This window comes from Phoxinus phoxinus (assembly GCF_949152265.1).
Source record: "Phoxinus phoxinus genome assembly, chromosome: 2".
NCBI lineage: Eukaryota > Metazoa > Chordata > Actinopteri > Cypriniformes > Leuciscidae > Phoxinus > Phoxinus phoxinus.
Window position 1 is genome coordinate 12,251,124 of NC_136877.1, and position 21,799 is coordinate 12,272,922.

Sequence of the window (21,799 nt, forward strand, 5' to 3'; positions counted from 1 at the left end):
CACAATATAAACTTTATGTACTGCCATTCATATAAATATAATTATTTTGAACTTTCTATTCATCAAAGAATCCTGAACAAAAAGTAATATGGTTTCCACAAAATTATGAAGTAGCACAACTGTTTTCAATCAGCTTCCAGAATAAAAGATGCGCTCCAACAGATGTGTTCCAACAGTAGCCACTTTCAAATCCAGACAAACACATCTGTTTAGCTGTGCATTTAATGAATGAGCACTGTCTGTGATGATTTCACATATATATGTATCCTTTTTATGCATTTTTTGTGATTATTTTCTTATTTTTTATTTATTTATTTTAAATCACCATTATGAAATGTGCTATATAAATAAACTTGCCTTGCCTTGCTGTTACTGTATGGTACTGTATGTGAGTTGAGACCAACTCAACCTTTTGAATGGCAGTGTTTTTATGCATTGCTTTTACTCTTGATTTTTCAGCTACAAATACATACATTTGACTGATTAATGTGCTAATGTTTCACAAACACGACTGTGCATTTAAATAAATGAATACGGGGTGCAGATCAAACATTAAATAGGAATAATTAAATTCAGATAACTTTATTGGAATAATACATTTTGTATTGCCAAAGCATTAAAACATGGTTGTTTTAATGATGGTTTAGAATATCTGAATATTTAGCAAGTAGCCTATTTAAAGATAATAATATTAATAATATAGAAAAAAAAGATATACAGTATAGCCTACACACATAGATAGATATAGTCAAAATTATATATTATAACACAAACGTCATATAATAGCTACTGTACTTAGAATTCAAATATTATATGCAGTTGTGCTCAGAAGTTTACATACACCTTGCCGAATCTGCAAAATGTTAATTATTTTATTTGACATAAAAGATGTTTACAAGTTACATGACAAAAATTTTGCTGAATTTATATAAATGACCCCCTTCAACAGTGATACCTTTGATTCTTAATAATGTGTGTCGCTCGTTACCTGGATGAACCACGACTTCTGTTGTTTTGTGATGGTTGTTCTTTAGTCCCTTGTTAGTCCTGAGCAGTTAAACTGCCCAATGTTCTTCGGAAAAAATCCTTCAGGTCCTGCAAATTCTTCACGATCCATTAAGAGCGAGGGAGTGAAAACTTTTTGAATTTGAAGATCAAGGTAAATTGTTCTTAATTTGAGTTTTATAATTTGTCTATAATATTTTCTTAAAGGCTTGCACCTTGGAAGCTATTTGTATTCTCAAGCCACCAGGCACTGTGGTTGTGCGAATGACTGTCCTCACGGGAGAGCCAGGTCTGTCTGCACCGGCCAGACTGTGCTTGCTGAGTCTGTACATCGCCTATGGTTTCCTGAGTTTCACATCAGTCTGTCCTCACAGGAGAGTCTGTCTGCACCGGCCAGACTGTGCTTGCTGAGTCTGTACATCGCCTATGGTTTCCTGAGTTTCACATCAGTGACAGTCACTGTGCTCAGGTAGTTTGCAACAGTGTACTTGGTTTTGACTTAGTGCCCTTGGTGTTTTAGGGCTTTTCTGCAGGGTTGTCTTTGTGTGTTTATCTGAGTAGGCTACTGCTAGTAGAGGTCACTGATATTTTTTTTTTGTTCTACAGCAAACCCAAATATGCAATGTACTCTGGAAATAAGCCAGGTGGTCAGAGTGGGACAGTTGTAATGCTGTGTGTGATGGTATGTATATTGTATAATTAATTAGGCACTAAATTAAAAGATCATTCGGCCAATAGTAGGCTACTGCTTTGACCTTCCTGAGTATTTTTACAAAATTGTTAGATTTTCTCAGCTTTGTGTAACACATTTTTTTTCTTAAGTTTCTCTCAACATTTACCCTCATTCTCCAAAGAAAAAACACTACTTGTGGTACCAATTCACACCACTAGGCGACTCAAACACCAAAGCTCTGATACCACTGTTTGCATTTCACACCCTGCTTGAACCTCAACCCATAATCATAAAAAAATCTTACATCATGGCACGTCATTTCAATTATCAGTATAATCATATAGTATTAAAAAACTATCATAATAACTTGCACAAAGTGTTCTGTGCTGATTACAGATTTCATAAAATATGTTAAAACCTTTTAAAAACAAAATGTGAATTCAAAATACAAGGTTCATTTTCAAGTCAGCAATTCAAACTGCTGATCCCTAAACCTCCAGTCACAGGTGCTCTGAAGACACACCCACACAGCAAACAGATGAGAGAGAATGAGTGAGAGAACAGGTTTTGTTCAGGTTTTATTCTCACGCACCCTTCACAAGCTAGGAGAGCATTGAAAGAAAATACAAGATCCTTCATCATGCAGTGTAAGTCACAATCTCTGTTTATTCAACGTACGCATAGTCTATTCTTGGTTTATCATTCTATTTTAAATGACTGACAGTTAATGAAAAATTTATGAAAAGTAAAAAATTAAAATATGGTGGCTGTTTTAAGAAGCAAATTTACTGTAATTTTTGATTAGCATTAATCAAATGATTTTGCTATTGTTTGTTGCTTCCTCTGATGAAGCCAAATGCTCTTGTTGTTTATTTCAAATGTTAAAAGCATTTTAAAAAAACTACTTGCTGATAACAGGCTATAAAATAAAATGACACTTTACAATTACATGACTATGTTTCTTAACACACTTAAGTACACTTTTAAAATATACAATTCGTAATAATAATAAAAAAAACATTACAAATCTGAAATTAAATATATATATAAATACATGACATGCAAGTTTCAATAGAAATGACATAACATTTTTTGTTTATTATAAATGCTTATAAAGATATGAAGATGTACTTAAGTCCTACTAAATAATATCAACAGTTTTAGTTTTTATATTTATTTTGGAGAAGTAAAAGAGCAAACAGGAACAGACATTTGTTTAGATTTGAATGTTGCTGAAGTTGAAAACCCAGTTGTACAACATTCCTGGGATAACACTGTGACGTCTGCGCTGTGCTATTTGCACGTCCTTCACACGTCTGATAAGAATCTGTGACTGAGTTTGTGCTTATATAAGCCGTAAATCTGGTCTCTCACTTGTTGCTGTTAGTGACTGGCTGTTGAATCCATTGGGCTTGTAAATCTGTTGCAGTTTTGTGCATTATAAAGTGCTTGAGTGCCTTGTTTAATAATACTTTAGGGCTAAGCAGGGATGTAAACACATCGCTTTCCAATATTCCTTTCATTGGTAGAACAATATGGGTTTTTCAGTGGCTGGTAAAATGTTGCATTTCCCCTTCCATTAAAGTCTATACTGTAACTCTCAAATGAACCTCAATTTTGTTCCATTGTTTCAGTCTTTTTTCCTACACAGCAATTGCACACATTTCCTCACCATTTGAAAGCTGAAGTAATTCGCTCAAGGACACAATGGCTTCAGTAACCAAGGGCTTCAGTAACTCTTCGAATAATGGACCACCTTTACCTGAAACTAAACCTGACCTTTGTGTTCACATGCTTAACGCCTACACTAACACTCCCAGTTTAATGCCAGGCCTTTCCTCTGATACTGTCGAAATTGCCTGGAGAGCTGTTTCTATTCACTTTATTCAATAGTCAGTATTATTATGTATATCTTTGTTTGTTTTTGTGAATGTTATAATCATTTACTGCAAAAAAAAAATTCAGTATGTGTCTTGCATTTTGTTTGCTTTCATCGATATGGGTGTCCCCGAAAGTCCTTTGAATAGGAGGAGGGACCTGAAAGTATTTTATAAAAAAAACACTGGGTAGAAACTTTAAGAGGCAAATACAATTAAATGAGGCAGATTTGTTTTAGAAAACATGCACATAAACTATGATGGAAACACACTTACTGAATAAATTCCCAAATGCTCGAAAAAAAACCTCATGCCTTTGCCTCACCAGATCCTGTGATTAGACAATCTCATTTCACAACATCTCAAATTATGTTTTAGTCCTGTTTCATTCACACCTTCAGGTGGAAACATATAATCATTTAATATAAATGTTGTATAAGCAAATGGAAAATATACTGAAATAATGTTGTTTACCTGGAAGTTTCAAATTTGCATATACAATGAACTGAAAGCATGTACTTTGATAGTGATGGGAAAACATGCCCCCAAGTAATACGTTAGTAATCAGATTAATCTTCAAGGCTTCATGTAAACACTTCAATTAATCCGACAGAGGTGTTTACATGTGATCCGAATGAAACGTTGATCTGGTTGGAAGGGACGGTGTAGGCCTGACATAATCTGATCAACAAAAACGCTTGAATCAGACTATCATCTCAATCGAATTACAAAATACCTAAATTTATTTTTATTTGCCTGCAAGTTTCAAAATCCTAATCCTTGCTAACAGCATGTATTTCCATAGCGATGGGATTGGGAAAGTATTGAGTAGCGATACGTTTACATGCATCTAAATAATCCATTAGTAATCAGAATTATGGCTTGATTGGACAGAAAAGCCTTCATGTAAACACTGATCAAAATGAGATGGATCTGAATTCAATTCGAAAGGATTTGCAAGGGGTGGTGTAGATCTGAAATAATCAACAGGAAAATAATGGAATCTTTTCAATCGGAAAAAAAATACCTTGCATACATGAGCAGTGCTGTAATGTGCATGTTTTCTTTTTAGACATGTTATCAAAAACAACACTTATATTTGTAGTGACATTATTGTGTCACTTTCTCCGGTTCTGACTGAGCAATGCGCTTTGTTTGAAATACATGTAATGCACATGTAAACTAATATGAATCAGACTGCAATGTTTAGGGTTCACATAAACAAGCTTCAGAATATGAAATCGATTTATTCCAATCGAGTAAAATTAGTGCATGTAAACATGCCTACTGTATTAAGACATAATTGTGTCTTTATACCATGGCCTTCCATCGTCCTACTCTTTCCTCTTCCACTTTTTACTGCCACCCGTCTAATTCCATCTCCTTAACCCTAACCTTTGCAGGCCCACAATCTCCAGGACGAGTCCTGTCAGAGGAGCAGTTCTCCTGCTCCATCTGTCTGGAGGTCTTCGTCGAGCCCGTCTCAACTCCTTGTGGCCACACTTTCTGCAAGGCATGTCTGCAGGGCTTCTGGAATCACAGCAAGAAGTTTGTGTGCCCCATGTGCAAGAAAACTTTCTCCAGAAAACCAGAGCTCAGCGTCAACTGTGTGCTAGCTGAGATAGCCGAGCAGTTCCAGGGTCTATCCACACTGTCCTCCAACAGAAGTGACAAGGGCAACGTTGAGTTAACACACTCCCCAAGCTTACAGAAAGAAGACAACTGGGGAGACTTTGCTAAAGCGGGAGAGGTACCCTGTGATGCCTGCATTGGCAGGAAGATGAAGGCCAAGAAGTCATGCCTGAATTGCCCTGGTTCATTTTGTGAAGCTCACCTACGGAACCATAAGAAGGGAAAGGCGATGACCTTGCACAAGCTGGTGGAGCCCATTCACAACCTGGAGGACAAGATGTGCAAGGTACACAAACGTCTACTGGATGCCTACTGCCGAAACGATCATGTGTGCGTGTGTAAGGAGTGCGCAGAGTCCTCACACAAAGCGCATAATGTTGTCTCCACCGAACGAGAGTGGAAGAAAAAAACGGTGAGTTAACACTTGTATTGTGTTTTTAAAAAATGTATACATTCTTATACTGACCATAACTGGATTCAGTACAGTTCACCAAAAGTCAGACTTTGAAAGAATCCGGTGAAACAGTAAACTCAGTAAAACAAATTCATAAACCTTAATTCAAACTGTCCAGAATAGAACTAGAAAAACCAAGGAGGGAATGTGTGAACTGGAAAAAAAGCATGCATTTAATGCAATGTATGTTGCTTTGGAATGAAGCATTTGCCAAATGCATGAATTAATGAATATAAAACTTCGTAAGGTAGTTGAGAAACAGCATAGCAAAATATATCAAATAAATGTAACACTGTTCCTGAAATGTCAAATTAACCCTAAAATATTATAATTATGAATTATGTATGCACATTGCACAACTGTGCATGTTCATGACCCAAATGAGGAATAGTCAAGGTGAACATCATTGGTTGTTACCCAGTACTTCAGACATCTCAAAAATCAAAATGGTTCAAATTGACCGACAGGATTATAACTGAGCTTGACAATTGTGGAAATGTGACTGGATCTTGTTGTTTGGTTCACAGACTCAACTGGGAAAGAAAAGGTCAGAATTAAAACATCTGATCAAGGAGCGAGAAAAGAAACTCGAGGAGATCAAGCAGTCTATCAAAGTCCTGAAAGTGAGTCTATTTATACTTTGTGATGCTACTTATCTTGAAGGAGTGATCTTTGATCATATTTCTTTTTCAATGTACAGACCAGCACTGTACATTGTACATTGGAACCTTTCGTCTTCGTGCCTCCATCTGCAGACCAATCTGTACACCTTAATCTCAGTCCCCTGTAAGGGTACAGGCTGTGGCAAAGCCTGGAAATTAATTATTTGTGTTGTCCGTTTTGTAAAAGTTGTTATCCAGGCCTGGGATGCTGTAGGGGAAAAAAAGTAGTAGGTAGGGAAAAATCAGAGTAACTAATTTTTTTTTTTTACAGTTATGCTTAGCTATTTAATGTCCATAGGTAAGAAAGCGCTCTTTGCAATCTATGTTTCTTTAAAAAAACATTTTTTTTAAAATCCTTATCCAGTAAACTAAACAACTGGAAAATTCTCAGTGCAGTCACATGCTGGTTACTGCTTCTACTTTAGCTTGTTTTGTTAAGAATCTGTTTACCATTTGTTTAATCTGGCAAAACCAGCAAGAGCACTGCAAATATTTGCCCATGTTGTCACACCCCTCTTTAACTGAGACAACTTTCTAGCAAATGCTTAACAGCACAAGCACTTCAGGAAATGAAACAAACTCACGGCTCCTCTCTGGTCTCTGTCCTGGAACTGTATACAGTATATTAATGTGCAAGTGTTCTGCTTGCTCAATAACTGTAAATAGAGCACAGGGCCACCATGAGTCATTTAAAAATACAAATGGGTCCAATTACATAGTGGTTGGAGAGAGAGAGAAAGAGACAATACAAATATCTGCAGGCGCAAATAACTTAAGATTTCTTAGAACATTAATCATTACAGTAATTACTTTATACAGCGATAAAGATGTCTGAGCATATAGGTGATAGGTATTATATGCTGGCAGATGAGCTAAACTGGTGGTGAAACAACACAGTTCTTCTGTATAAGTTTAAGCGGTTCAACCGGTCTGTCCTGTTAAAACACACAGTGACATTCTGCATGCTGCTGTTTAACATGAAATCTCATGAGTTATACGGCATGTGTTTGTGTCAGGGCTCCTCTCTGGTCTCTGTCCTGGAAGTGTTATGTGCATTTCCACAGCAAGAAAATGTGGTAACACTTTATTTTAGGATTCAATTCTCTATTAACTAGTTTCTTATTAGCATGCATATTACTTGGATCTTGGCTGTTTATTAGTGCTTTTAATGCACATATTAATGCCTTATTCTGCATGACCATTTTCTACATCCATTATTCCTACCCAATAATTTAAACCTACAAAAACGACATTATTAATAAGCAATAAATTAGCAGTTTATTGAGGCAAAAGTCGTAGTTAATAGTGAATTTGTGTTCCCAATACTAAAGTGTTACCCAAAGTTTGAATCTTTCAGGATTGGCCTATTATTCACACCAAAAGCAAAACAAATTTTCATCAAGCTGCATGAAAAATAAATTCATGCCATACAAAAGATAGCATAAAACGCACTGTTCAGCTTCTCTGCCATCCTAAAGCATATTCAAATTTAAAACTAAATACAAAATAAAAATTACAGATCATCTGTGGGTATTTGTATGGTTGAATGTGATCGTTGAAGGTCAGTAGTGAAAACATTGGTAAATAAAGTGAGATTAATTCCATAAAGTGTATTTGAAGACTTCGTATGCAAAAGCCGCTAAATGCCACCAAAAAATTAGATAACGATATTGAGCGAATGCTCTCCGCACATAGTGTACGTTGATCAAATACATTTGCTTCTAGATCCCAGTTTTAGCCCATTCAGACATGACTGTTAACCCTTTAAGACCAACGTGTCTCTGTTTAAGAACATATAGAAACTGAAACCAAATGGCTGGCTCAATAATTCTTTTTGCATACAAAACCAGAGATGTTACATGTTCAGATCAAGCCTCCAACATGTTCCTGTTGTGTTGTTTTCAACCTCTAATGAGTCTGCACAAATTGCGTAATATGCGTTTACAAAAAAAAACTAAAATGCATGGCACGTCTTTGCTAGCCTGGTAATACCAGACTCTGCTACTTCACTTTGCTTCATAGACAGAGTCTGGAATGGCATAATAGAGAAGTGTTTTCTCTCTCGCTAGGGGGCACTTGTCTGAAGTTTAAAATCATTGGTTACCCGTAAGCCAATCAGATAAGTTTAGTTAGGACGTATGTTATGCGCCTGTACAGCCGCATCGAACCACAGACATCATGCATCGAACTCAAATCTATGATCGAACTTACACTGTAAACACATGATGATGCGAGCGAAATACCGGAGTGAACATGGCTGTAAACGACTTTTGCAGATTATGCGTCGTTAATCTACGCATCCACGGTACAATCACGGCCTCTAAACTTATTTTTGACAGAGTGAAACAAGAAAATATTTGTAGCCAACTCTCAAATTTAGGATTAGATCTTTTAAACACAGCCAGTGCCGCTGCTAGCCATTTTGGTGCCCTAAGCATAATTCCTTTATGATGCCCTCTACCCCGAGAAGCTTCATGAGGCACGCGCGCGGTCTCTTGCTCTCTCTGCCGTGCACGCGCTACGCGGTATGGAGCACAGTCTCTGTCTCGCAGGCGCGATCGCTCTAGATTCAGGAGATTTTAACTAATTCGTGGGCGTCAGTGAGCCGCTATCAATATGGGGGAGACTCCCGGAACGCTATTTTTTTGGTGCCCCTTCAGCTCTTGATTCCCTACGCACAGCGCGTGGTGGGAGCGGCGGCACTGGTTCACCATAACAAAGCGAATTGCATCCCGTGTCTCGTTTCGGTTTTCGATTTCTCTGACCTACAATGTAAAACTCGGCGCTTAGCGTCTACGTCACGGCTCTCAGCCCGCCCTCTGTTCGTTGATTGGCCCGGCCATCCGAAGGCCGGTGGAAAACTGAAAGATAGGACGCTATCTCAGACTAACTACAGGAGCGAAATGAAATTAGCGGAAGTAGGAAGTCTGACGTAGTCAGGCTACGTCTTTGCACACATGTTCTATAGATCTGCGATTGATAGTTACGTCTTCCGATGGTTCATTGACGTAATCATGTTCTGTACACTATGACCCCAGGGTTTGTCGCATGTTGTGACGTCACAAGCTGCGACATTTGACTCCCATTTGCTGTATGTTTCTCTACTGCGTTCTACTGTGAAAGATTACAATCGCTTCATGGGGGGAGTTGACCTGTCAGATCAGTTGATTGGCTACTCTTCCTCATGGAAAAAAAAGCAAGAAGTGGTACATGACTGCGCTGCACCATTTCATTGACATTGCTGTCACAAACAGCAACTTTCTGCACAAGCTACTGCATAGCAGCCAGGGGGAGCAACCTCATGACACACCAGGCCTTCTAAGAACAGTTGTCATCGGAGCTGTGTGTACAACCAGCACAGGAGAGCTACCAGCACTTACCTGTTGCAATTTCTGGTACAGTTGGCAAAAAAAAGCCACACAGGGGCGCAGGAAATGCAGGCTATGTGGGAAATGCACTTCGTTCATGTGTGAGGCATGCCAAGTGCCCCTCTGTGTTATGCTGGACAGGAACTGTCACAAGTCATATGACAGCTAGGGTTGCCTGTGTATATGTAGGGGTGCCTATCTGTAGGCCTATGTTTAGGTCTGATAATGTAGTTTATTATTTTTTACACAAGAACTGTTCTGACAAGGTCTATTTATATTATATTTTTACCAATTAAATGTTAAATCAATATTCAAAAGCAAAATGTTATCTATTTGACCCCACAAATACAAATGCACTCCATTCATATGTGAGGCATGCCAAAAGTGCCCCTCTGCGTTATTCTGGACTGGAAGTGTAATCACAGCCTTTCTGCATGTTTAGTTCTGATAATGTACAGGTTACAGTTTTTTTTTTTACCACTTAATTGTAGTGTATAATATAGTGTAATTTAATATTTTACATGGTATCCCCCCCCCTTTTTTGACTCCACAACGCACTGTTTATAAAAATTAGTGTATCTTACAAACTTATTTATGTAAACAGTTCAATCAAATCAATTGTGTGTAGTTTTAAAGTGTTTTATGCAAGTTTTTTACATTGACAAGTTTGAGGTTGACATTTATGAAATTTCTGTCTTTAATAAAATATAATTGAAACAATATGTATTGTGAAAAGCGCTATACAAATACATTTGAATTGAATTGAATTGAATGTCTAGAAAAAAAAGATTGTTCTATGGCAGGTCATGAAGGGTTAATTGGCAGAAACTTCTAAATACCACTTCCCTTTGCTAGTAAAAGCCTCTAAGTTCACAGAACCATCCAGAAGACATGAATTGCATCATATGATTTCAAGATGAATGACGTCATGCTTTCAATTGTTGAGCTGCAAGTTTTTATCCTGTTTAAAAATACTTTTATCTCAAGATGGAGGAGTATGACGAAATGGATGAACCTGTGGTAGGTTCAGTCACTGTTAAAAGGAAACGTCATCAAACTCATAATTCTGCCCGTTCTAAGGACAAAGAAAATCATTACAGTGGCAATGACAGGATTTCACGATTAGCATGTAAACACAACAGTGTTCCGTGTGCTGCTGTACCTCTGATAGAAACCGACATAACCTACAATAAAGAACAGCTCTATTCCACTGATGACAGGAGACTTAGAGTTTTTATTTTTATTTTTTTAAAGCACACATGGACTTAGCTGGTTTTGCAGCAAAATACAACCAAATTTGTTAAAGACCAATTAATTGACTGACTGACATTTTTGAAAATAAGGAATTTCAATAACCGACTAATAACATTTTCATTGCAGTGAAATTACTAAACGTAAACATAGGAGACAGATAATAAAAAACAAGCTAATTTACAAGAAAGATGTCAGATGGACTTAAATGTTTTTGCATCTGAAGTCTTCATTTGTATTATTTAACTTATTTAATTATTGTAGGCTTGCATAGTTTAGCTTTTGTTCCATATCAAAATCTAAACTTGATGCTTTTTCATTAACGCTAACGAAATAAATTTTTTGTTCGACTGGTTCTGAAGCGTGTGGCAAACACGCCAATAATTTGGCTTAAATAACCTCTGACGATAACAATCGGAAAGTGTGCTCGGGAGAGGCTATAAATAGATGTGAAACAGACAGCCTTCAGGTATCTGTCTTTGCTAGTGAAAAATATATTTATCTTTGTCTTTTCTAGATAGCGTTTCAGGCAGCGGGTCAGGCTTGTTCTGCCCTGCATACTATGGCGGTTCTGCAGGCTGACCTGCTGAAGGATTTGAGTGCGAGCAGGGGCATTAATGAGGAGGCGAATTCACGATTTATTCACTCTTCACGCAACCAAGCAGATGGTCTGTGCCATCGTCCGTTCTATGGCTGCTATGGTCGCTACAGAGAGGCATCTGTGGCTCAACCTTACGGGTATCAAGGAGAAGGATAGGGTGTTTCTCCTTGATTTCCCTGTGTTGCCTTCCTGCCTATTTGGCAAATCTGTTAATACGGTTGTCATTAGGTTCCAGGAGGTCAAGAGACACACAGAGGCTTTTGATAAGTTTCTCCCCTGTTGTGTTCAAGGGTAGGGGCTGTCAGACACCCAACCAGGTCCGGCCCCTCTACGGAGGGAAACCCACAAGCAGAGTGTGGCGAGTGCAAAGACTGGGGAGTGGCTCGTCATACTCAGCAACCTAAGATAAAGCTGGACATATGAACGTCATCGCGGCCAAAAATATATCCTGAGACTTGTGCGCCCAGGACTGCCCAGAAGCTCCTTCCCGGCACCCTTCAATCTCCGCAGCCACAGACCGGGGGCACCAGTCTCCAGCGAAATGTTACATGTTCAGTCGTTTCCTGCCATGTCCCAGAGCACAGAACATTTGACATACCCCCAACAAGACGAAGTGTAAATATTAGTACTCCTTTCATAGAAATTGGCAGCGTCAAAACTATTGCCAAATGGCCTTAAAGACCATAGCAAAAGGCTACAGAATACAGTTTGTGCAAAATCCTCTGCGTTTCAATGGTGTGGTCCCCACTACCTGGAGCAGGTGCATTTGCTGTCACAAGAGTTGTAGACTCTATTGGAAAAAGGGGCATGTTTCCGTCCAAAAGAGAGAGTCAGGCTATTACAGTTGGTACGTTTTGGTTCCCAAGAAAGATGGGGGGTTGTGTCCAATTTTAGATCTTCATTGTCTGAACCTTTTTCTCACAATCAAAATCCGTTGCAACTCCAAAATTTAGTTGCATTCTAAATTACTTAGACTACTGGCTGATTTTGGCCAAGTCTCAAGAGCTTGCATTTCCACATTGGGATATCTTCCTACCTCATCTCATATCTCTAGGGTTGAGACTCAATGCCAAGAAAAAAAAAATCTCTCCTGCCCAGAGGACAATGTATTTAGGGGTCCGACTCCTATGTGACTCGGTCACCCTACGGGCACAGCTGTCTTCTGCACATATCGAGTCCAAGTTAAACACCCTGAGCAATATCAGTCAGGGAATTACCTTCCATTACATTGAGAGAGTTCTAGGTCTTATGGAGGCTACATCCACAGTAATACATCCTGCACATGATACCATTTCAGTTGTGGCTCAGAGCCAGGGGATTACATCCAGAGGCCAATCCCCAGAGGCAAATGAGGGTTATGCGCCATGGGCTTAGTACCCTTTTTATTTGGTTCAGACCCTTGTTTATTCCTTTGGGTCCTCACAAGATGCTAACGACAGACACTTCCTGTACGGGCTGGGGTTCGGTCTTAGATGGCCATCCAGCCCAAGGGATCTGGAGAGGTCATCATCTCGATTGGCACATCAATTGCCTCAAATTGCTGGCTGTATTTCTGGCCCTGAAGTACTTCCTCTGGCAGTTAAGGGGCTACCATGTCCTAATCGCCAAGGCGGACTGTGTTCGCGCCGTCTGAACAGACTAGTGCAGCAGGTTCTGCTATGGGCTTGTGACAAGTTCCTGTTCTGTCCAGGGCGATTTACATTCCTGAGCATATGAATATGGGAGAAGAACAACTGTCTAGAAAGGCTGTGACACACAGGCAATGGAAATTCCACCCCAAGGTAGTGAAACAGATTTGGGAAAATGTTTACGAAGAAGAGGTCTACCTCTTCGTTACACAGGAAACAATGCAATGTCCCCTCTACTTCTCTCTGACTCCTCCAGCACCTCTGGGTCTGGACGCCATGGCCCATATGTGGCCCAGACTGTGTCTTTATGCATTTCCCCCAATCGCTCTCGAGAGTGCTTGCCAAGGTCCGTCAGCAAGGTCTTGCCTCTTGCTGATAGTACCTTGTTGGCCGACACTTGTTCTTGTACAGTGATTCAATGTTTGTATCTTGGGAGACTGATCCCTTTTCCCAGCACTGCCTGAAAAACTTGTGCAAGTTGGGTATGAGCGTTGCTTTCCCATACTGGATCACCTCTGCTGGGATGCATTCTTGCCCAGTGTTTTACCATGGGTAAAAGTTCTTTCTTTGTTGGGGATAGATCCAGTTCTGCCATTACAGACAGATCAGAGAGCAATGACTGAGTCAGTAACTATGTTCTCTGTAGTATACAGGTCCTGGTAGTGTTCGCCCCACCTTTCCATCTGTTTATCCTAGTCTTTGATGTCTTCCTTGGATTTCAGAGGAGCAATCTTGTTTGCAGAGGGCCCGAAGGCTCTATTCATCCACTCGTACTTGCCTTGCACGTTTCCACTTTCAGAGCAGGATTGGATATTCTAGCATAGATTTGCCAATATTCATTGGCACAGCCTCTTGCTTGTGAGTCACTTCTTGCCTTTTTATTGTAGCAAGGTTTTTCGAGGACAGGTATTTTTTTTATAGTGAATTAGGGCTTCTTGTTTGGCAGCGATGACAGCCTCCAATTCTAGTAGGTGTTTCAAACCAGTCTTGGCTGTTTCTCTCCTTGATACACATGAATGATGTGGCTATGTCATGGATGTTGTCTTACAAAAATTGGCACCTTTCTTCAATTGTTGTAGCAGTGCTGTTTTAAGGGCTGTTTCTTCTTTTATCTAGAATTCTGCACGCAGTTGTATATTCGCTGCCCTTGCGATGTTAATGTTGGGGCCGCTCTCCAACTTGCACTGTTGAATCTTTTTGGGCCATATCCGAACTTTGCTACACACTAGTGAATGGTCAGTGTCGCAACCAGCACTGTGAAAGCTACGAGTAACAAGCACACTGTTGATGGCAGCCTGGATATTACCAAACCAAGTTGGTGCCAGTGTCCAGACCTTGGATGCCGCCAAGAGACTTTATACAGATGCCTAGTTTGGAAAAAAAAGGTGTTTGTGATTCACAATTTGTGATAGGAGCAGAGCTTTAAGAGTCGTTGTCCGTTGATGTTCATCCTGCTGACCTTAAATGTTCAAAGCAGTCTGGCCAAGAGATGCAATCAGAACCGACTCTAACATTAAAGTCAATGAGCAAGATGATATTTTCAGACTCCTTTTCATTAACCTTGTCTTTTGTTTCCTGGGCTGAGCACAGTGTTGGGGTGTAGACACTTAGGATCTTCAACTTTCCAGAGGATGTTGAGAGGCAAGGTGAGAGGTGACATTCAGAACCACAATTGGAAGGCATATCTGTATGCAGCATCACACTACTGACCATGGGGCTGCATGGTTTAGGATGGGCAGTAGCTGATCAGAGAGATATAATGACCTCTCCTATCGACGAAGGCAACCTGTAGTTGCTTCCTCCTATGTTGGTTTTACATTTACATTTATGCATTTATGCATTTGGTAGACGCTTGATCACACTGGTGTGATCCAAAGTTAAGCAGTGCACTACATTTGACATAAGCTTGGCTGTAGGAGCTGCCGGTAAGGTGATAGTAATTGCACCATACCGCCTTTTGGGGCTTTACTTCAGTTTTTTGGGGGGGTTTACTCCCATAGAAAGGAAAGCCCAAACAGGATTTTGAACTTCATCTTTCCAGCTATTTAACCCTTAGCTGGGGCTTGGTTGGTGAGTGGACAGCCTGAACCATTCACCTCTGGGGGCCAAACAACTTTGAGATCCACTGTTATTTAGCCTGGAGCAGCAGGATGTTGAGGCACAACAGCAGTGTTGGTGATGGAGAGGCTTTGTACTGCCATGGAAGTGGCTTACATGCTTTTTTATCACCCAGACTAGACAGCGGCAAAATGTATGGTGCTATTTACTGAACATCTTTTTCATTTGCTGTAGCTCTCTATTCTCATTCTCAGTCCCACATACTTTAATTGACTTCAGCATCACTGAGGTCAATGCTCACGCAACACATCTTCACCAGGAACATTTGATTGTGAATGAGAGTATGATTTCAGAACCGCTGTATGATTGATTTGAGATCAGTAACGTGTTAAAGATTAGTAAATAATTGGTAGATTATTTGAGAGTGGTAGCTTGTTAAAGTCAGTCAAATGCAATCAGAATGAATTGCTGTATGATAATAAAGAATGGCATCCTGTCTGCATTCAGGAGAACAGTCAGAAGGAGATCGAGGATAGCTGGGCTGTTTACGCAGAGCTGCAGCGGTTGTTAGAGCAGTCGCAGGCTGACCTTCTGGAGCTCATCACGGCGCGACAGAAACAAGTGGACCAGCAGGCCAGAGATCTCGCCAGCGGCCTGGAGCAAGAGCTCAGCGCACTGAGGAAGAGGAGCAGCGAGCTTGATGCACTGGCTCAAACACAGGACAAGGTGCTCTTTCTACAGGTCAGTATACACTACCTTGAACTCTTTGATTTTTTTTTTCTCCGAAATAAATTAATACTTTTTTTATTCAGTAAGAATGCCTGAAATTTATTTAAAGTGAGAGTAAATGCATTTGTAATGTTACTAAAGATTTCTATTTCAAATAATTGCTGTTCTTTTGAACGTTCTATTCATCAAATAATCCTGTTGAAAGCTTGTCAGTAAAAATAGCGTGTAATAGTGTGTGCATTTGAGCTATTCTCTAATATTTCACCTAATATTTAATCCCTCATAGTTCCTCCCATCTCTCCCTCCTCCACCGGAGCCATCTGATTGGTCATTGGTGTCTGTAAACACAGATCTGTACCTCAGCACCATCAGGAAGTCAGTCTGCTCTCTGGTTGACAAATTCCAACAAGAGGTCAAACAGCTTTATGGGAAAGGTGAAGAACCATGTCTAGTTCTTCCATGCACTGTACTATAAACATTCATCAACAGCTAATTTACATGATCTTTGTAATCATGCAGTGTTTATTTCCCTTGCAGAGCTCAGGAAGCTGCAAAACTATGCAAGTAAGTGCTATTCATATGAGCATTAGATTTTAAGTTTATTTATTTTTTCAGTATTATTTTGACGAATATGCAGTCGAGCCATGTCTCCAAATCAGAATATCAAAGGTTTTTATCCAGAAAGCAACTACCCAAAACCCTCCAACAGCTGCATAACAATGCATTAAAATCACTCCGAAATATGCAAACCCTTACCAGCACAATAGGAACCATTCATTAACAAGCAGAGCTCACGTTTTCTTTACAAATAACAGATTTCACAGATCATCATGAAAATCTAAAAATATCGGTTCCCATTATACTGTACTTAGCTAACAAGACAAGTCATGCTCTCATATCTAGTTAATTAAGTTATGTTTAAAGCAGTCAATGAAATCCATTGCAGTGTAAAATGAAGGGCATCTCAACAGCTGTACAAAAGCTACATCTTCGATATCAAGAACACATTCGGCACTTTCAAGCGTCATCTGTCCTTGAGTATTGGAATTTAACTTCTACGGTTGATGATGATGTAGTTACAGTGGTTCTCAAACTTCTTGTCATGCCCCCCTTTAATCCTTTAAAAAAAAAGCTTGCACCGCCCAAAAAAAATAAATAGGTAACACTTTATTTCGATAGTCCACTTTAGACATTCTACTAAATAAAAGTAACTTTGCAGCTACATGTCAACTAATCTGTCATTAGAGTATTCGTAGACTGTCTGCTTAAAGCTGCAGTCCGTCGTTTTTCCTCTTTGTCGCCATCTCTGTTCGAAATCTGCAATTGCAGTTATTCGCGGAATTATTAACTGTGCGTGGGTAGTAAATCGGCATGAAACAGCGCGGATGAACACAATGTATTGAGGAGAACCTGTCGCTGCCGCGTCGCTGTGGATACTGTACTGTCATCAGCAATCTCAGAGTATACTTTTTGAAAGTGTATAGGCCTAACGTTAACCAACATTAGAATTTTCATCGGTAAATGTCATCTGAACAAGTAAGTAACATTCACTTTTGTTCTGACCAAATTCGGGGGGTGGGGGGAAGCATTGCAGTAGGCTATATCATGCTGATTAAATCTAACGATTGCATATCACGTCAAAACGTGAAAAATATATTTTGTTCTCAAATTATTAATTATTCTACATCATTATTGCGTGACTACATTTAATGTGTATTAGGGCTACCTGTAGTTTAGTTTTCATTTCTGTGCAGTATAAATTCTAATTGTCATACCAACAAATTTATGTTCCTTATAACTGTTTCTCTTTTAAATAAAAAACACACACGTATGTGTAATCAAATGCTTATTTAAAACTGTAATATAATCAAATTTTATTCACATACATTTTGAACCCCTTCAAAACACGGAGTTCACGCCACCTTTCAAAAGCCCTGTCGATGTATATCCTGGTTTTTAGCATGGGCTCGGTTGCAGTCTCTTTTTTTCTGTAGCCACTCTGAAGTCCGAAGTCTTTTGGGTTTTACAACTGGTGACTCTCCAGTTGTCCCTGGTGATAGTCGCTTTAAACTTTCGGGATCCGCCATACCAAGTGCTAAGCTAAAACTCCACCATCATCCACACACGCTATATAGCCGACTAGCCGGGACTCATTCTCTATGTGTACAGAAGTGACGTAATGACGCAAAGACATGCTCGAAATTCCCGCGGAAATCCACCAGTACCACTGGAATTAAAATCATTATTACAAGCTTACCGTTTTGAATCGAGGTAAGGCAAGCAGATCGTTTTGAACACTGGCTGGTTAAGTTTTTTTTCAAAAATGTCTTTTTTGATATTTTTAAACACAAAAAAGTGCCGGACTGCAGCTTTAATATTTACTAACACTTTATTGTTGGTCCTCCAACAGATATTCTACTGACTGTAAGTAACTTGAATACAAGTCAACTTATTCTCCTAACCCGAACCCCTAACCATAACCATTTCACTTTGTAATGTCATTATTTCATATAACAGTAAGCGAGAATAAAAATACAGAATTTAACTTTGTATTTAAATAAACAAAAAACATTTAAATATTTTATGTTTTGGATGAACAATATAGAAAAGCGCAAATATATAACTGCTTTTGACAGCACCTCACGTCACGAGCTCAGCTTCTTGTTCGTCTTCTCAACGGAAAACGCACAGCAGTATGGAAGCATATGGGTAGCAATATTCAATTTGAAATGTATGCAAAAGGACAATGCAATATGTAAAATGGCAATGCATTTCTGTATTTAAATTAAAGTTTTCCCTTACATTTGTGGAACGTTTGGTGCAGACTTAAAATTTAATTATATAATTTACATTTGCTATTTCATACACTTGTTTTAATATGTAAATTGAATCCATATTTTAACGCTCCATAAGTTGCACAATTAAAATGAAAATGTATTACAGAAATTATTATGTTTAACATGTTCAAGCTAAAACTGTAGCAAAATTATCATTTAAATGTTATTTTTCTTAATTGCATTTACACTCACAGTTAAGAAACTTGCGATGGCATTTCCATCCAAGTTAATACTTGTTCAAAACAATCACTTTAGCAAAGTTTGTACTATTTTCTGTTTATTTTGATAAATAAAATAATTATTATTTTTTCATTAAAATTAATATAAAAATATATTTTTAAAAAACAGAAATAAAATTATTTTAAAAAGTAAAGATTCTGAAAGTATTGAAGGAGATCCCATAATAATTTAATATAGATTTACAGTAGTAACAATAAATTATATTTTATTATATGATTTATTTTAAATATGGTTTAATTATAAATATGGGTATTATCTCTAAGATGGACACCCAACTTAAAATTATTCTTTCCTAATATTAATAACATTATGATATTTACCATCTGAATCTAACCATGTCATGTCAACTAATGGAAAAGTCAGCCAGCTATTTATTATCATGTTAATTATTATGCCTTTAGCCCAAACAGCAGGGGCACCTTGTACCCCAGATACTTCTTCCGTTATTGAAAAATCCTTGTTTTAATTACCTTGAACAAAACTGAAAATCCCTAAGAAGACCTGTTAAAAATATATTCAATTTAAATCTACAATATTTAAAAAAAACATCAAATATTATATCAAAATAGCACAGAATCAACTTTGTTGCCCGCGATTGCATCAAGGATCAGCCAAATGTCCATGTGCATATTGAAAAGTGGATGTTTTGGAAAGTGTTTGTGCCATCTAGTGGTTTAGAGGAAAATAAAATCAAAGGTGCCCTTTACCACAGTGTGCCTTTAGCCCAATTTTACCCTATAATCGGTTGCAACCGTTACATTGTAAGCCGTTGTACTGTGGCTGCCATCACGTCATCTAAGTGGATGCTGCACACTGGTGGTGGTTGAGGAGAGACCCCCTGATATGATTGTAAAGCGCTTTGGGTTTACAGATAGTACATATGAAAGCGCTATATAAATGCCTCATTCTATTCTATTCTACTTGCTCTGCAGTTATTCTACTTGCTCTGCAGTAATTCACTGATCAATTTAAAGTTTTCCTGTTCTTTTGTTTGCTTCCTGTGGTAAGTATATGTGAAACGTCACTTCATCATTGTATATCAGACATTGCCACCTTGTGGAATAAAGGTGAAATGCACTTATTCAATCATCAAAGATTAAATTTTTGTTGAGCAAAGAAATATATACTAACATTGTTACACACCAAAGAAAAGAAGAAAAGGAAAGAAGGGATTATTTTATAATTTAGAAAAAGAGGAGGGTAGTGAATGATGTCCCAGGTCACTAAAAACCAAAGGAATGCTTCGAAGGGTTAAAGAACATGATTAAATGAGTTGAAAAACATGTTTTTTCATTAATGTATTTGTGGATAATTATATAGCTGAATCAAATCAACTGAAACACTTCTGTGTCTATTTTTGTGTTCAACACACATGGTTTGGGTTGTCTCTGTAGGTGAGGTGATCTTGGATCCTACCACAGCTCAGCGTGATCTTTGTCTCTCCGAGGATGGAAGGCAGGTGCACTATGAAGAACACCGCAAGAGCTCCACGCATTCCGACACGCCGCACCGCTTCAGCCCAGCACTGTTTGTCCTAGCGCGCGAGGGTCTTTCCACCGGAAGACACTACTGGGAGGTAGACATGGGACATAAGACAGCCTGGACCGTAGGAGTGGCCCGGGGGTCGGCGCGACGCAAAGGAGAAATCCGTCTCAGTCCAGAGGGCGGCTTCTGGTGTTTATGGCTGAAAAGCGGAGAAGTGAAAGCCCTTGCTGGGCACAGAGTTCCTCTTCATATCCCCACTCTGCCTCAGAAGTTGGGCATCTTTCTGGACTATGAAGCTGGCCAGGTGTCCTTCTATGACGTGAAGATGCGCTCTCATCTCTACACGTTTAGCGATGCTTTTACTGAGAGTGTCTACCCTATCTTCAGCCCTTGCATCAACCAGGACGGAAAGAACCCAGAAGCAATGGTCATCACCGCCATTAAACACAGCTGAGACAGCATACTCACTTCATGGCCTTTCTCATGGGTTTTAGGGTTGGACAGAATACTGTACACTGCTGATACTTTACTGGACAAATAATACACTTTTTTTGTTTTGTTTATAAGAGTTCACTCTGTAAATGTATGCAGAGGAGTGTGATCTTAGAACACATGCATTTTGTGTAAAAAGACTGTAAGTTACTTTCAAAGATGCAGATGGTTACAAAAAACAAATATATACTACCAATCTACCATTCAAAAGTTTCAGGTCAGTAAAAAAGAAATTAAGTCTTATTCCTCAAGGACACATTAAATTAAAACAATAGATAATGTAAATACTTTGTTACAAAATATTTATATTTTAAATGAATGCTGTTATTTTGAACGTTCTATTCATCAGTGAATCCTGCAAAAAAAAAAAAAAAAAAAATCAACATTGATAATAAGAAATGTTTCTTGAACAACAATTCAGCATATTAGAATGATTTCTGAAGAATCATATGTGACACTGAATACTGGAGTAATGGTTTGACTTTGACATCACAGGAATAAATTGCACTTTAATATATATATTAAAAATGGTTTAAATGTAATATTATTTCACAATATTAAAGTTTTGAATGTATTTTTAATCAAATCAACTTAGCTTGGTGAGCATTAGAAACTTTAAAACATAAAAAAAAATCGTACTCACCCCAAACTTTTGAACGGTAGTGTTCTTTGGTTCATGTTTGGTCCCGTGGAAATGTGACCATTCCACTTGCGAATAGTTATTCATTGTAATAATTTGCTACAATCCAGATTATATCCCAAATGTTTATACATCTACATCTACATCATTACTTTAAAATGGATGGA

General features: G+C 38.6%; 1 protein-coding gene across 1 annotated transcript in view; it reads left to right on the plus strand.

Annotated features, from left to right (window-relative positions):
* The first annotated feature begins 2,196 nt into the window (after positions 1 to 2,196).
* Positions 2,197 to 21,799, plus strand: part of LOC306987728 (uncharacterized protein) — a 36,883-nt gene continuing 17,280 nt past the window's right edge. Inside the window, exons 1-7 of the mRNA XM_079592249.1 lie at positions 2,197 to 2,325; positions 4,959 to 5,599; positions 6,169 to 6,264; positions 15,717 to 15,950; positions 16,225 to 16,372; positions 16,476 to 16,502; positions 20,410 to 20,949. Of these exons, the coding sequence (XP_079448375.1) occupies positions 2,319 to 2,325; positions 4,959 to 5,599; positions 6,169 to 6,264; positions 15,717 to 15,950; positions 16,225 to 16,372; positions 16,476 to 16,502; positions 20,410 to 20,949 (1,693 nt within the window). The 5' untranslated portion in view covers positions 2,197 to 2,318. The remainder of the gene's footprint in view (positions 2,326 to 4,958; positions 5,600 to 6,168; positions 6,265 to 15,716; positions 15,951 to 16,224; positions 16,373 to 16,475; positions 16,503 to 20,409; positions 20,950 to 21,799) is intronic.